This window comes from Notolepis coatsorum (assembly GCF_963971535.1).
Source record: "Notolepis coatsorum genome assembly, chromosome: 11".
In the NCBI taxonomy this organism is placed as follows: domain Eukaryota; kingdom Metazoa; phylum Chordata; class Actinopteri; order Aulopiformes; family Paralepididae; genus Notolepis; species Notolepis coatsorum.
The window spans coordinates 25,822,032-25,834,763 of record NC_140175.1 but is presented as its reverse complement, the minus strand read 5'-3'; the positions used below and the strand labels follow the sequence as shown (position 1 = coordinate 25,834,763).

Genomic DNA, 12,732 nt, shown 5'->3' with positions numbered 1-12,732 from the left:
TCTAACCATGCACGCTCTACTCTACTTTTAGCCTTCATCTTATTTTCATACCAGCGCTCGCATTATATGCTTTTTTTTTGTTCTTAGTTAGTTCTTATTTTAATTTTTAAATGTTCTTATGTGCTTTAGATACTATTGCTACTATTGGACTAAACACGTTTCGCAATTATGCCACATCAATGTGGAACGCCCTACCCAAAGCTGTAAAGGAATGTGAATCACTACCCACTTTCAAAAACACTCTAAAAAAACACCTAAGGGAGACTGCAACTCGAAACTGGCCCCTGTAAATGTCTGAACACAACCCCCTCCAATGTACAGTAAATTACCAAGTATGGTCTTGTCAATAATCCAATGTACAGTTTTGCTTGTACAGTTGTACAGTGTCCCCCACCCACCCCTCCTACCCAACCCCCCCCCCCACCCCCCCCCCCACCCACCCAACAACCTCCAATGTACAGTCCCCCCCCACCCCCACCTACCCAATCCAATGTACAGTTTCTACGTCAAATGTTTATACTATTTTTTCTGGACTCTTTTTGTATCACAAACAGTACTGTAATTGCAAATCTGATATGTCATAAATGTATAGATGTAGCAGTACTGTCTATCTGTATGTCATGTATGTCATATATGTTACGATGAATTGAAAATGGGGGACCCTGATGTAAACAAGACGAAAGTCTTTCTCTGGTCTGCATCCCCTTAACAATTGTATGTATTGAGCTGTACTGTACTGTACCCATTCTGCAATCTGTTAATAAAGTTTTCAATCAATCAATCAATCATGTATGTATGTATATGCGTTTCAGTATACATATACATACCAATTACTCGCCTGTTCTATTCTCCATCCATCGATCATCCATAGCAACACTATATTATCACTGACATCCTGTTGGGGGATCCCCCTTTGAACATCCCATCTGAGGTGTCTCTCCTCCACACCGCCTGTGGTGCTTTTCCCCTATTGCTAGGTTTTAGGGAGTCGTTCCTTATCTTCATTGGGGAAAGTCTGGGGGGTGTTGCATATGTGGATTTTATGGTGGTTTTTGTTCTGGATCTGTTGTGATGTTTCTTCTTGACTTCTAAAGCCCATGGGGGCAATTCCATGTGATCTCGGGCTATACAAATAAATTCGATTTTGATTTGGCTTGAGAAGTGATGTCTGCTTATTTTCCCAGAGCTTGTGACGGACGTAGCTAAGGAGCTCCATGTCTTGGTCCTTCCCGTCTCTGTCACCTCTGAAAGCCAGTGATGTCGCTCGCACCGCTGCTTCCTTGTTTGTTATTGTTTTACAGTCATAAAACGGGGGTTGAAAGGGAAGGAATCTATAGCTAGCGGCAGCTACATAATGTTGTTTCAGAGGTGCAATGATGATCTCACTTTCACAGCTAGAGGTATCATTTGAAAAACATTGTGATCTTGAGTTTTGTAGGTATCAGCCATTTTGCGCTAGCTACAAGGGAAATTCCACACCAAAGCACGTAAATGAGTCTAAACGGCAGTCTTTTAGCTTATTCCACATTATTAGTATGTGGTTGGGGGTGTATGGTCCTCATTCCAAATTATTCAATATTACACATAGTGTGATAGTAAAGGGTTAACCTTCTGTAGTGTGGCTGTGAAAGTGTTAACCTGCTGTTGTGTGGCAGTGAAAAGGTTAACATTCTGTGTATTGTCGCAGTGAAAGGGTTAACCGTTTGGTAGTGCAGCAGTGAAAGGGTTAATGTGTGATGTCTAGGACAGTGTGGGATTTGGGTAATTAATATTAAAAAATTTGAAAATTACTCATAGATCACTTGAACTATTGAACTTGAAATATTTTTAGTGTGGAGGTCCTGCCCATGTAAAGAGAAGCATCTAGGTAGCTTCAGTGTTCCAGTGACCCAAGTTTCCTTGTTTACCCAATTATGAAACACCCATGTCTGGGAAACATATCCCAATACATGTTTTACATTAAGATGTAAGACTTGTATCCACTTGACCAGCTATAGGGGAAATGCCACCCATTTTAAAATGCCACATTCTTGTTGGTCAATATTTGAACATGCAGCAATCCCACAGCACGCAAATCAAGAATTCCATTATGTTATTTCCATGGCCTAGGAAAGTTAATTTGTGAACATGAGCTACTCTCCTAAAGCCAGAAACCAGAGAAGCAAGAATCAAACTTGTGACATAATCAAATATAACGTCTAGAGAGCTGCTCCATAGACAATGAGTGAGAGTTTATATACAAATTAACTTTATTCTATACTATAGGTCTCAGTTCTAAAACAGAAAATGTACCTAACTCCGAGCACCCACGGGAATGTTCCGTCTCATCTAGAAAATCGTTCCCAATTAATCATCTATGGATAAGCTTCAGACTTTATGCCTGACCTCTGGACTTGAACTGTGCTGCACTTTACTGTCTTATTGTCTCACTGTTCAGCACTTATTTATTATGTGTATGCCTATTTGTGAAAAAAAAACATGCACTGTAATGTCGAATCACGTTCCATTTGTATACAATATGGTGAATAAAGTAATCTGAATCTGAAATGTGTTTTAGCACTAGTAGGCCCAACTCCAGGAAATGGCACCAGTCAATTAGTTGATGCAGGTGAGCTCTCAAGACAGAAGAACATCACATCTAGAAGGATTCATGTTTAAAATTAAACCTTCAGCTTGAAGGCAAATCAAAATAGTTCAATGCTGAAAATGGCTCAGAATCCTAGCGTGTTTCGGTACTGTAAATCACACACCAACATCGTTGGACGAGCTAACGCTCCGTGAATCAGTCCCTTCCACAATGATGTAAAAATCCCACAAAGTCTGTCACGCTGTTCGGCAACAAAACGCTCGTCATAGACATGCAAAAAAAAAAAAAAAAAGTTTCATTGCCGAACAGCATGACAAGACTTTAATTGAGATTTCTCATCGTAGAAGAGACTGTTGATGAGTTTAGCTCGTCCAACGTGATTTAGTAGCTACTCAGCATCTCTACCCTAATTGAGAATACAAGGATCTTTGAATATACAAATTGACATCATTGATTTGATTATCAGTATTCAGTTTGTTTTATTAGGATTCCCATTGGCTGCTATAGAAAATACAACAGGATGCAATTAGAATAATAAGTGAAATACACCATTGAAGACATAATTCAACAAATTACAACCAGAAACTTAATGACCAAGCATTCCAATGTTGTCACAGCCACTAGTCAATGAAATCTCACATCTGAAATAACGTTCTTTCAAGACAACTACCTTTATGTATATGCTGAAGCCAGGTTACCACAAATTGAACCATGAGGTTGGGACAGCACAGAGAAGCCCACTCCAGGGGAAGACTGATTAAGGCACTCAAGTTCTATGCAAATATTAAGCATGCCTCAGAGTAAACCCACACACACACGTGGAGGGGGAGTTTTGATTTACTGCAGCCACCTGGAGAAGATGGGGCTGCTAGTAGTCAAATGAAGTTTACTCTCCCAAAAAAGACATTGAAGGCAACAAATTCCTTGTTAATGAAATGTAGCAGTCCCAAAAAAAGACACGTTTATCATAATTTCCTGGCGCTGTAATTAAAACAAGGATTCAATGTCCCGATGGCATCACTGGTGGCCATATTCAAATTAATTTAGTCAAACTAATGTGCCCCAAATTTGAGAAGCTAATAGGGAGGCGTAGTTAGTGATCAACTAGGCTCACCATACCAGAGGCAATCGGCAAAGTGTTGCTGTAAAGTTTAAACCAACTAGTTTGTAAAGCAGTAGCTCCCTCTAGTGGTAGAAGAGTTAAGCTATAGGCAGACAATGGACAGATTTTAAAATTCGATAAAAACTTTATTTGCATGGGACTTTACAGGCAATTGAATATACATGCTTGATCACTTAAGATGTAAAGTTCATCATAGAGCCCCAAATAGCTCAGAGCAGATGGTAAATTGAAAAAGGCAATCATAGAACGCCCCAAATAGCTCAGAGCAGACAGTAAATTGAAAAAATATATATCTAAAAGCAATAAAAATACATTTACACAATTTTGTACATCAGCACATGGTGCTTAAAAAAATGTCTGCACACATCACTGGGTGAGCTGCCTTGCAAAATCCTTGATCAGCGACGAATTGAGCTGTGGAATGTCGGCGATTCTCATCTGCTTGCTACTGAGATACTTGTTCTTGACAGCCTGCAAAACAAAGTCACCCAAGGTCAAATATATAGTAAGACACTAGTCATAAAGGCTAGCTGTACCCAATGCTAAATTATATGGGGGTATGCCGTGAAGGGAAATTATGACACATTGAGCCAAGAATAGCACTGCACAAGACCGAAGCAGACTACAAAGAGTGACACGTTCAGCCGAACGCACAATCGGAGGGGGGCTCCCCACCCTCCAGAACATTTACAACAAGCGGTGCAGGGGGAAGGCTAAGAGAATTATTAAGGACTCGAGCCACCCGAACAACTGCCTCTTTGAACTGCTGCGGTCAGGCAAGCGATACCGGAGTCTCAAGGCGAGCACAGAAAGACTCAGAAGAAGCTTCTATCCCCAGGCCATCAGGCTGCTTAACGAACACTACACAACAACCATCAAACGCACATAGCACACACACTCACTTTAAACAAACTGTAGCACCCACTCCCCACACTTTATATTTATTGATGAAGGATTGCACTACAACTCGTACACCTTACTGTAAATTGTACCTCATCCCATTTCTGCATTGCACTATATAATATTGTACATTAGTACACTGCATAGTATTGTATATTATATGGTAACTCAGTTACGTCTATTCTGCATCGAACATTGTACATATGTCTATACTGAACACTGTGACCTCATTTTCTACTTCTAATTTACATGCTATACTATGTTATTTGATGCCATCTTGTCTAGCACAGTCTCTGGAGCGTAACAGTAAGAAACATTTTGTATGAAAGTATTCTGTACTTGAACTTGAAATCCTGCTGACTTCATAGATTATATAAAAACTCCTTTAAGTCTTCATCATTAAGTGTGCAGTCGTTTAGAGTTAGTGAAGCCAGCTATGCTTTTGTAAATATAAGGTGAGAGATCCCGGTGATGAACCATTGCACCACATGGACCCATTTTACTAGTCCCATGGCTGATGAAGAGCTTAACACAACTCACCATGTGTTTGGTCTGTCCATTGTTCACTTTCACAACATTCTTAGCGATTTGTCCCATCACAGGTACCAGGCTGTCCTCTGTGTAGTTCATGTAGTGCTGCAGGGTCTCATTCTGAGGGAGTTAAAAACAAAAGGTCAAGAGACAATAGCTGCAGAAGATTGCAAGGTGTAGCTGCAGGGGATTCACCATAGGTATCCAAAATGGCTATGCCAACAACAAAATGGTGGCAACACAAGCATAATGTAAACAAGTGTGGCAAATGTTGCCTATAGATTTCCACTCAAGAGGGGCTTGCAAAGACAGCAGTTTTCCTACTGTGCCAAAAAGACAGATTTAGAGGAGACATACCCATTCGCCACAGTTGAAGACCTTCAGGGTAAGGGCAAAGGCTGCACTGGCCAACTGGGAGGGAGGGATGTGGACCATCTCGTAGTCAGCCATACTGAGCTCTACAAAGTACTTGGCCAGGGTGTGGTGCTCTGCAGTAACCTGGGGAGACAGTGATAACCATTGGTAAAAGTAGACAACACAACAAACATTTTACATGTTGAATTTCTCCCACGTGTAGATGCAGAGCTACCCTAGACCAACCTCGCCAATCTTTGAGGCCCGTCTGAGGAACTGGAGGGGGAGAGGGCGGCCGAAGCTGTAATTGAGTACCCGCAGGATCTTCATCTCGAAGTCTCGGATCTGAGCAGTGGTGTAGGCCCGGTCGGTCACGTAGGCAAAGTCGGCGATCTCTGGAGGGTACATCTCCTCGTACTTGGAGGCGACGAACATGGCAGTCACACCGACCAGCTGCAGCTGCTTCTTGGGGACTCGATTGTCCTGTTGAGATTAATATTTGACTTTAGGTCAGTGAAGATAAAGCTGTAGAGTTTAATTTCAATAACGACCTACCCATGGTGCACACGGATACATGCAATGAGGCCACACATTTTCAACTGCAGCAGGGATCATTTACTGGTGTAATACAGCACAGGCTTCAATTACTACCAGGTTACCTGAAGGAAGCGGTCGATGATTGCCACAGTCATGTACATAGTCTCCTGCAGCAGTTTGAACTTTATTTGGACCTGGACAAGCCAATCAATGAGGATGGCACGCATGTTTCCAGTCACCTCCTGTCCTTCCAGATAATTAGGTCTGATGGCCTGATCAACCTAGGGGGGGGTAAAAAGAAGAAAACACAATTATAGCAGAGCATCCGATGCATCCAAATAGTAATTTAATGATCAAAACGTTCAAAAGGTTTGCATTGTGTAAAAGACACTTACAAACCAGGCCATAATTTAAACACGGGTTGTGTTTTGAGCCTACCTCAAGCTGGCGCAGATACTTGTAGATGTCCTTCACATATTCACTGCAAAGCATAGGGTTGTCATAGTCATCGGCGTCGACATCCTTGATGTCGAGCAGGACATCAGATAAGGCTTGACACAGATCACTAGATTTACAGCCAGATGTCTCCATCGGTGAGGGGGACATTGTGTCATCAAAAACCTGCCATGAAAGCAGATTGACATGTAAAAACAGATATAGATACAACTAGTCAAAAGTTACTTTAAAAATGCCAAGCAGCTGATCGTGTGTACCTCAATTGTCTCGATTATTTTTACAACAGGTACAACAGGAGCGGCATTTATTTTTGGCTGCTGAACGGCAGAGGCCGCTTTAACACTGGGCTTCCTCTCAGCCAGTTTGATGGGTTCTGCCTTGGCATCCTGAAAGAACACATGCGTTAGTGCCAACCAAATCGGGGTTTAGTAAACTATGCAAGTGGCAAATTGTATTCCAACTCACATTTTTCGAACCCTGTCTGGCGATAACGGCGTTGTTGCCGATTGAGCCAAGAGCAGCTCTGGGCCGGAGTGTTGGCTTGGTAGCCTGCACAGTCTTGCCGGGTATAGCAGCATTCTCAGAAGCGATGCGGTTCTGAAATAATGAAAACTTATTTAACAGATTGCAGAATGGGTACAGTACGGCTCAATACACACAATTGTTAAGGGGATGCAGACCAGAGAAAGACGTTAGTCTTGTTTACATCAGGGTCCCCGATTTTCAATTCATAGTGAAATGTGAACTGAAGACATGTTTATCAAATAAATAGTCACATAGAATGTTTGGGTAAAGACAAATCATGTTAGCCTATGTGACTCCCGAGCTACAAAGTCGTATCGTCAGATCACTGTACAGCCTCGATACACGAGGCCATTCGACGCTTTAAGACTAGATGCATTCACAAAAACATGACAGCAATTTGAAAACGAAATAACAATTTCTACGCTACACCAAGTTTTACACAAAAACACTTACTCTTGTCATGCGGAGAGCCATTTCGAAGGTTGTGTGTTGCTTTGGCTGGAACAAGTCTGCACAAAAGGAGCGAGTGTTGTGTTGGTTTAAATCCTCGCTCGCTTGAATCTGATTCGCCGTGCTCCATCAACAACCTCCTGCTCAACACCTCCAAAACTACAGAAATAGGCATGATCTGCCAACAAAACACACCCACTATCAATCACTGACCAATCCATAACTCTGACGGACTCACTCAAATTCCTAGGCACCCACATCAACAATAACCTAAAATCGGACACCAATATCACCTACATTACAAAAAGGCCCAGCAGCGCCTGTACTTCCAGGCAGGCAACTGAGGAAGTACAGGGTCAAATGCCACCTGCTGGTCCAATTCTACACAGCCATCATGAATGAATGAATGAATGAATGAATGAATGAATGAATGAATGAATGAATGAATGAAAACTTTATTTAACAGATTGCAGAATGGGTACAATACAGTACGGCTCAATACACACAATTGTTAAGGGGATGCAGACCTGAAAAAGACGTTTGTCTTGTTTCCATCAGGGTCCCCCATTTTCAATTCATATAGACATTTATGACATACACAACATACATGACATTTATGGCATAGGGACATATAGGTATTTAGTACTGATACATTTGTGACATAAACGGTATTCAAATATACAGTACTGTTACCCCTAGATCCTGACAGAGTATATACATATGATGGGGAGGGGACTGTACATTAGGAGGGGGTGGGTGGGTGGGAGAGAAATATCCATACGGCGGGGAGGGAATATATACATGCGGTGGGGAGGAGACTGTCTATTAGGAGGTGGTGGGGGTTTTGGGCATTTACGGTGGCCAGTTTCGAATTGCGGCCTCCCGTAGGTGCTCTTTAAGAGCAGTTTTGAATGTGGGTATAGGGATTCACATTCCTTTACAGCTTTGGGTAGGGCGTTCCACATTGATGTGGCATAATTGCGAAACGTGTTTAGTCCCTTGTTTGAGCCGAATCTGGGTTTAACATGATTTGTTGAGCTTCCTCTGGTGTAGTGATCGTGGTATTCACTGACCTTTGGGAAGTATTTTGACATGTACATGGGTACCTTAGTCGTATAGTGTATCTTGTAGACCAGGCCCATTGCAAGTTGCTGTACTCTGTCGTCTACTCCTACTCATCTAGGTTGTCAAAGTGGGCAGGGGTGAGGTGGGTTCTGGGGGTAAGGTCAAGTAGTAGTCTGACCAGTTTGTTTTGTGATGTTTGTAATTTTGTTTTAAGCGCCTTTGAGGTGCTTTGGTACCATGAGGTGCACGCATAGTCGTAGTACCCTTGAATGAGTGCTCCTGCCAGAGTCTTCAGGGTATTTTTGTTTACCAGAGAGGAGATCCGGTACAAGAATCTAGTTTGTTGGTTGACTTTTTTTATTACATTGGATGCCATTTTGTCACAGGAAAGATTTGCCTCTAGGATGGAACCCAGGTAGGTAATTTCGTCTTTCCTTGTGACAATATTGTCACCCACTGCAACTGAGAAGCCGTCGGTCTTGCTGAGTTTGTTATTTGAACCGAAGAGAATGGACTCTGTTTTGCCCATGTGTAATGATAGTTTGTTATCAGCGAGCCATAAGCAGATTTTGCCTAGTTCCGAGCTGAGGGTTTTTTCAACCTGCAACTTGTTCTTGTCAGAGACCAGCAGGGCTGAGTCGTCCGCAAACAGGAACAAGTTGCAATCACAGGCTGACGACATGTCATTTGCATAAATTAGGAAGAGTAGCGGTCCTAGTATGCTTCCTTGTGGAACACCACAGCTCACTGTGAGGGGGGGGGGGGATAGAGTACCGTTTACCTCTACCATCTGTTCTCTCCCCTCCAGGTAGGATTGCATCCAGCTCACTGATAAGCTATCAAAACCAATTGCTTTTAGCTTGTCAATCAGAATGGAGTGATTGACAGTGTCGAAGGCCTTTTGTAGGTCCAGCATGACCATGCCGCAGTATTTGCCCGCGTCCACCTCTTGTTTGATGTGGTCGTACAAAGCCTACTCACCTCTTCAATAACAGTCTGGTACGGTTCCGCACAAAAACTATCCATACAAAAACTTCAGTGCATCATCAACAAGGCCTCCAAAATCACAGGATGTGACCTTCCCTCCCTGGACTCCATCTTCACCTCCCGCACAACCACCCGCGCCAGAAAAATAGCTAAGGACCACTCACACCCAGCACCCCCCCTGTTTCAGCCCCTGCCCTCAGGTAGGCGCTTTAAGTCCATCCTTTCCAAAACCACCTCAATGTGTTAACAACCAATCAGATATTTTGGCCAAGAGATGTTCCTAGGGTCGCATCAGAAAACTAACACCACTATCGCTTTCCTTGTCAAATGTCTGCCGATCAGAGGCTGGGAAATGTTTTTTATTACTTTTAGAAATAACACCATAGGTGCTATAGATAACAATTTATGTAGACAATAAAAAATAATACATCGACAGAGCTTTTAGAAAGGTGCAGAATAAAAGTATTCGGTTGTTAAGTATCGACCTTTCGATAAACTTTCCGAGACCAAGCATCCTGCGTTGGCTGAGGCTCTCATCTTTTCAACATGCTTCAGTGCTGTATCCCTTGTTCTTTTAATAGATCTGAGTCATAAAAAACTGTTTGGGGTATGTGCTCTTAGTATCTCCCACTGTCTGAAGCGGAGCATTTGGCCCCAGACATGATGAATATACGTCATCCTTAACAACCTAATTGCTTTTCCTCCCCAATAAATGATTGATTAATGGATTTATCATAAAAAAAAAAGTGCAGGTCCAAAAGCAATGTTGTTTACATGTTGTAGGCATGTATCTCCTCCCTACTTCCCATTTCTGCACATAGGATGTACCTGATAAATGACATGCTGGTGCTCTAGTGCAACATCTAGTGGCTGAATGTTATCTATAGCACCTTTAAAGCTGCTGGTTTAAAGTTTAAAGGTTTCTTTGCACATGCATTGCACACAGAACCTGGCTTGAGTGGATGTCTCGAGTGATAATGTGTTGATACGTTTATTTATAAATGTTTTACTCACGGACAATGCACATTAATCAACGTGTAGCGCTGAGAAGAAGGAGTCGGAGGCGGTGTCTCGAAGTTAAACCTAATTCCTTTATTCATCAGCGTAACAACAAGTCGACGTAGTCGTGTCGACAGTAAAATAAGAATGCCGGTGGCAGGAAGTGCCACCCTATAAATCGTCCGGGGGGAACTACCATTCCCAACGAGTTCCTTGTGAATTATGTACAGTCACTACACAAGCCCCCCCAGAATTCACCCATAGTCAAAATCCCCCCGGCGTGGGGGAACAATTGCCCGGCCTCTGCGTGTGCGGAAAGCCGGGGGCGGGGAGGGCGGAGTGGCATAAGCGCCCGCGCCGTCCACGACACCCGGGGGCACGAAACGGCCTCGGCGAGCGCGGAAAACCGGGGGCGGAGAGGGGAAAGCGTCGCAAGCGCCCGTACCCTCACCGACACCCGGGGGCGCTGGCATCGGTGAGGCCGCCGGTGGCTCCGTGGGCGGTGGCACCCGGGGCAACGGCGGACGACCCCTGCGGGGGGGAAGGGCCAACTCCAAAGGCTGTGAAACGTCTATGTGAGCGGGCTTGATCCTGTCTATTGACACGGTCTCCGTCCTACCGCCCATGTCGACCATGAGGTCCTTGTTACCGTGTCGCAGGACCCTAAACGGGCCATCGTAAGGGGGGCGTAGGGGCCCACGGTGCGCATCGTGGCGAACAAAAACATACTCCGCCGTGTGCAGGCTGCGCGGCACCCGGGAAACGGGGGTACCATGCTGCGACGTGGGAATCGGGGCGAAGGTCTGAGCCGCTTCTCGCAGGGTGGAACGCTGGCTGGCCGCGGACCAAGGGGTTGTCGCGTCCGGAATGAAATCCCCCGGGACGCGCAATGTCTGGCCGTATAACAGTTCCGCGGACGAGGCCTGCAGGTCTTCCTTGGGGGCGCTCCTAAGTCCGAGCATGACCCACGGCAGCTTATCCACCCAGTTGCCGTCCGTCAGGCCTGCGCGCAGCGCCGCCTTCATGGACCGGTGGAAACGTTCGCATAGCCCGTTGGCCTGCGGGTGGTACGCGGTTGTACGGTGCAGCTTAACCCCCAGGCCGCTGGCGACCGCGTTCCAGAGCTCTGAGGTGAACTGCGAGCCCCGGTCGGAGGAGAGGTCAGACGGGGTCCCGAAACGTGCGATCCACGTGCTGATAAAGGCGCGGGCCACGTCGGAAGAAGACGTCGAGGCGAGGGGAACGGCTTCCGGCCATCGGGTGGTCCTGTCCACCATAGTGAACAGGTAGGTAAACCCGTGAGAGGAAGGAAGCGGGCCCACGAGGTCAACATTGACGTGGTCGAATCTCCTCTCGGGAACCACGAATGTCACAAGCGGGGCCTTGGTATGTCGGTGCACTTTAGCCCGTTGGCAGGACACACACGCGTCGACCCAGGCCATCACGTCTTTCTTGAGCCCTCGCCACACAAACTTCTGTGACACCAACCTGCTCGAAGGCTTCCTACCGGGGTGAGACAGGTCGTGCACAGCCTCGAAAGCCCGCCTGCGCCAGCCTATAGGGACCAGCGGCCGGGGTTGCCCGGTGGAGAGGTCACAGAGCAGGGACGCGCCCGAGCCGCCAATCGCGACGTCTCTGAGGCGCAGACTGGTATCCGCTGTCCTGAGGGCCTGGATGTCGTGGTCGGAGGCCTGTTCCGAGCCCATGGCGACGTAGTCAAGGCCCAGTTGCACAGCTCCGATGACGACCCTGGATAGGCAGTCTGCGACCACGTTGGCTTTCCCGGCGATATGCCGTATGTCTGTCGTGTACTCGGAAATGTACGAGAGTTGGCGCTGTTGTCGCGCGGACCACGGTTCAGCCACCTTGGACATGGAGAACGTGAGGGGTTTGTGGTCGACGAAGGCCGTAAACTCCCGGCCCTCCAGCATGAAACGAAAATGTCGCACCGCCAACCAGAGACCTAGGAGCTCTCTGTCAAATGCGCTGTACTTGCGCTCCCTGGGGGTCAGTTGACGGCTGAAAAACGCCAGCGGTTGCCAGGCGCCGTCAACGTATTGTTCATGCACTGCGCCCACCGCGTAGTCTGACGCGTCGGTGGTAATGGCGACCGGGGCCCCCGGTGACGGGTGAGCCAACATGGCTGCACCCGCCAGGGCCGCCTTGGTGGCCGCGAAGGCTGTCGTCCTCTCGGCCGTCCAGTCGACCGGCTGGTTGG

At 45.9% G+C, this 12,732-nt stretch overlaps 1 protein-coding gene across 1 annotated transcript; it reads right to left on the bottom strand.

Moving 5' to 3' along the window:
* Positions 1-3,913: 3,913 nt before the first annotated feature.
* LOC311236527 (G2/mitotic-specific cyclin-B1-like) lies at positions 3,914-7,575 on the bottom strand. The gene is made up of 9 exons (XM_084324206.1): positions 7,467-7,575; positions 6,954-7,085; positions 6,746-6,874; positions 6,471-6,653; positions 6,155-6,313; positions 5,742-5,978; positions 5,499-5,639; positions 5,151-5,261; positions 3,914-4,181 (listed from the first exon to the last, which is right to left on the bottom strand). Exons 1-9 carry the CDS (start codon positions 7,485-7,487, stop codon positions 4,077-4,079), a joined length of 1,218 nt encoding a protein of 405 aa, XP_084180332.1. The 5' UTR covers positions 7,488-7,575; the 3' UTR covers positions 3,914-4,076.
* Between the last annotated feature and the right edge of the window lie 5,157 nt (positions 7,576-12,732).

Bases quoted from the DNA above. Each gene is read 5' to 3' on its own strand.
- LOC311236527 (XM_084324206.1), bottom strand. From the start codon at position 7,487: ATGGCTCTCCGCATGACAAGA. The intron at 6,654-6,745 runs GTACACACGATC...CTTTCATGGCAG, and splicing joins AAATAATCGAGACAATTGAG to GTTTTTGATGACACAATGTC. The intron at 5,979-6,154 runs GTAACCTGGTAG...TAATCTCAACAG, and splicing joins TCATCGACCGCTTCCTTCAG to GACAATCGAGTCCCCAAGAA.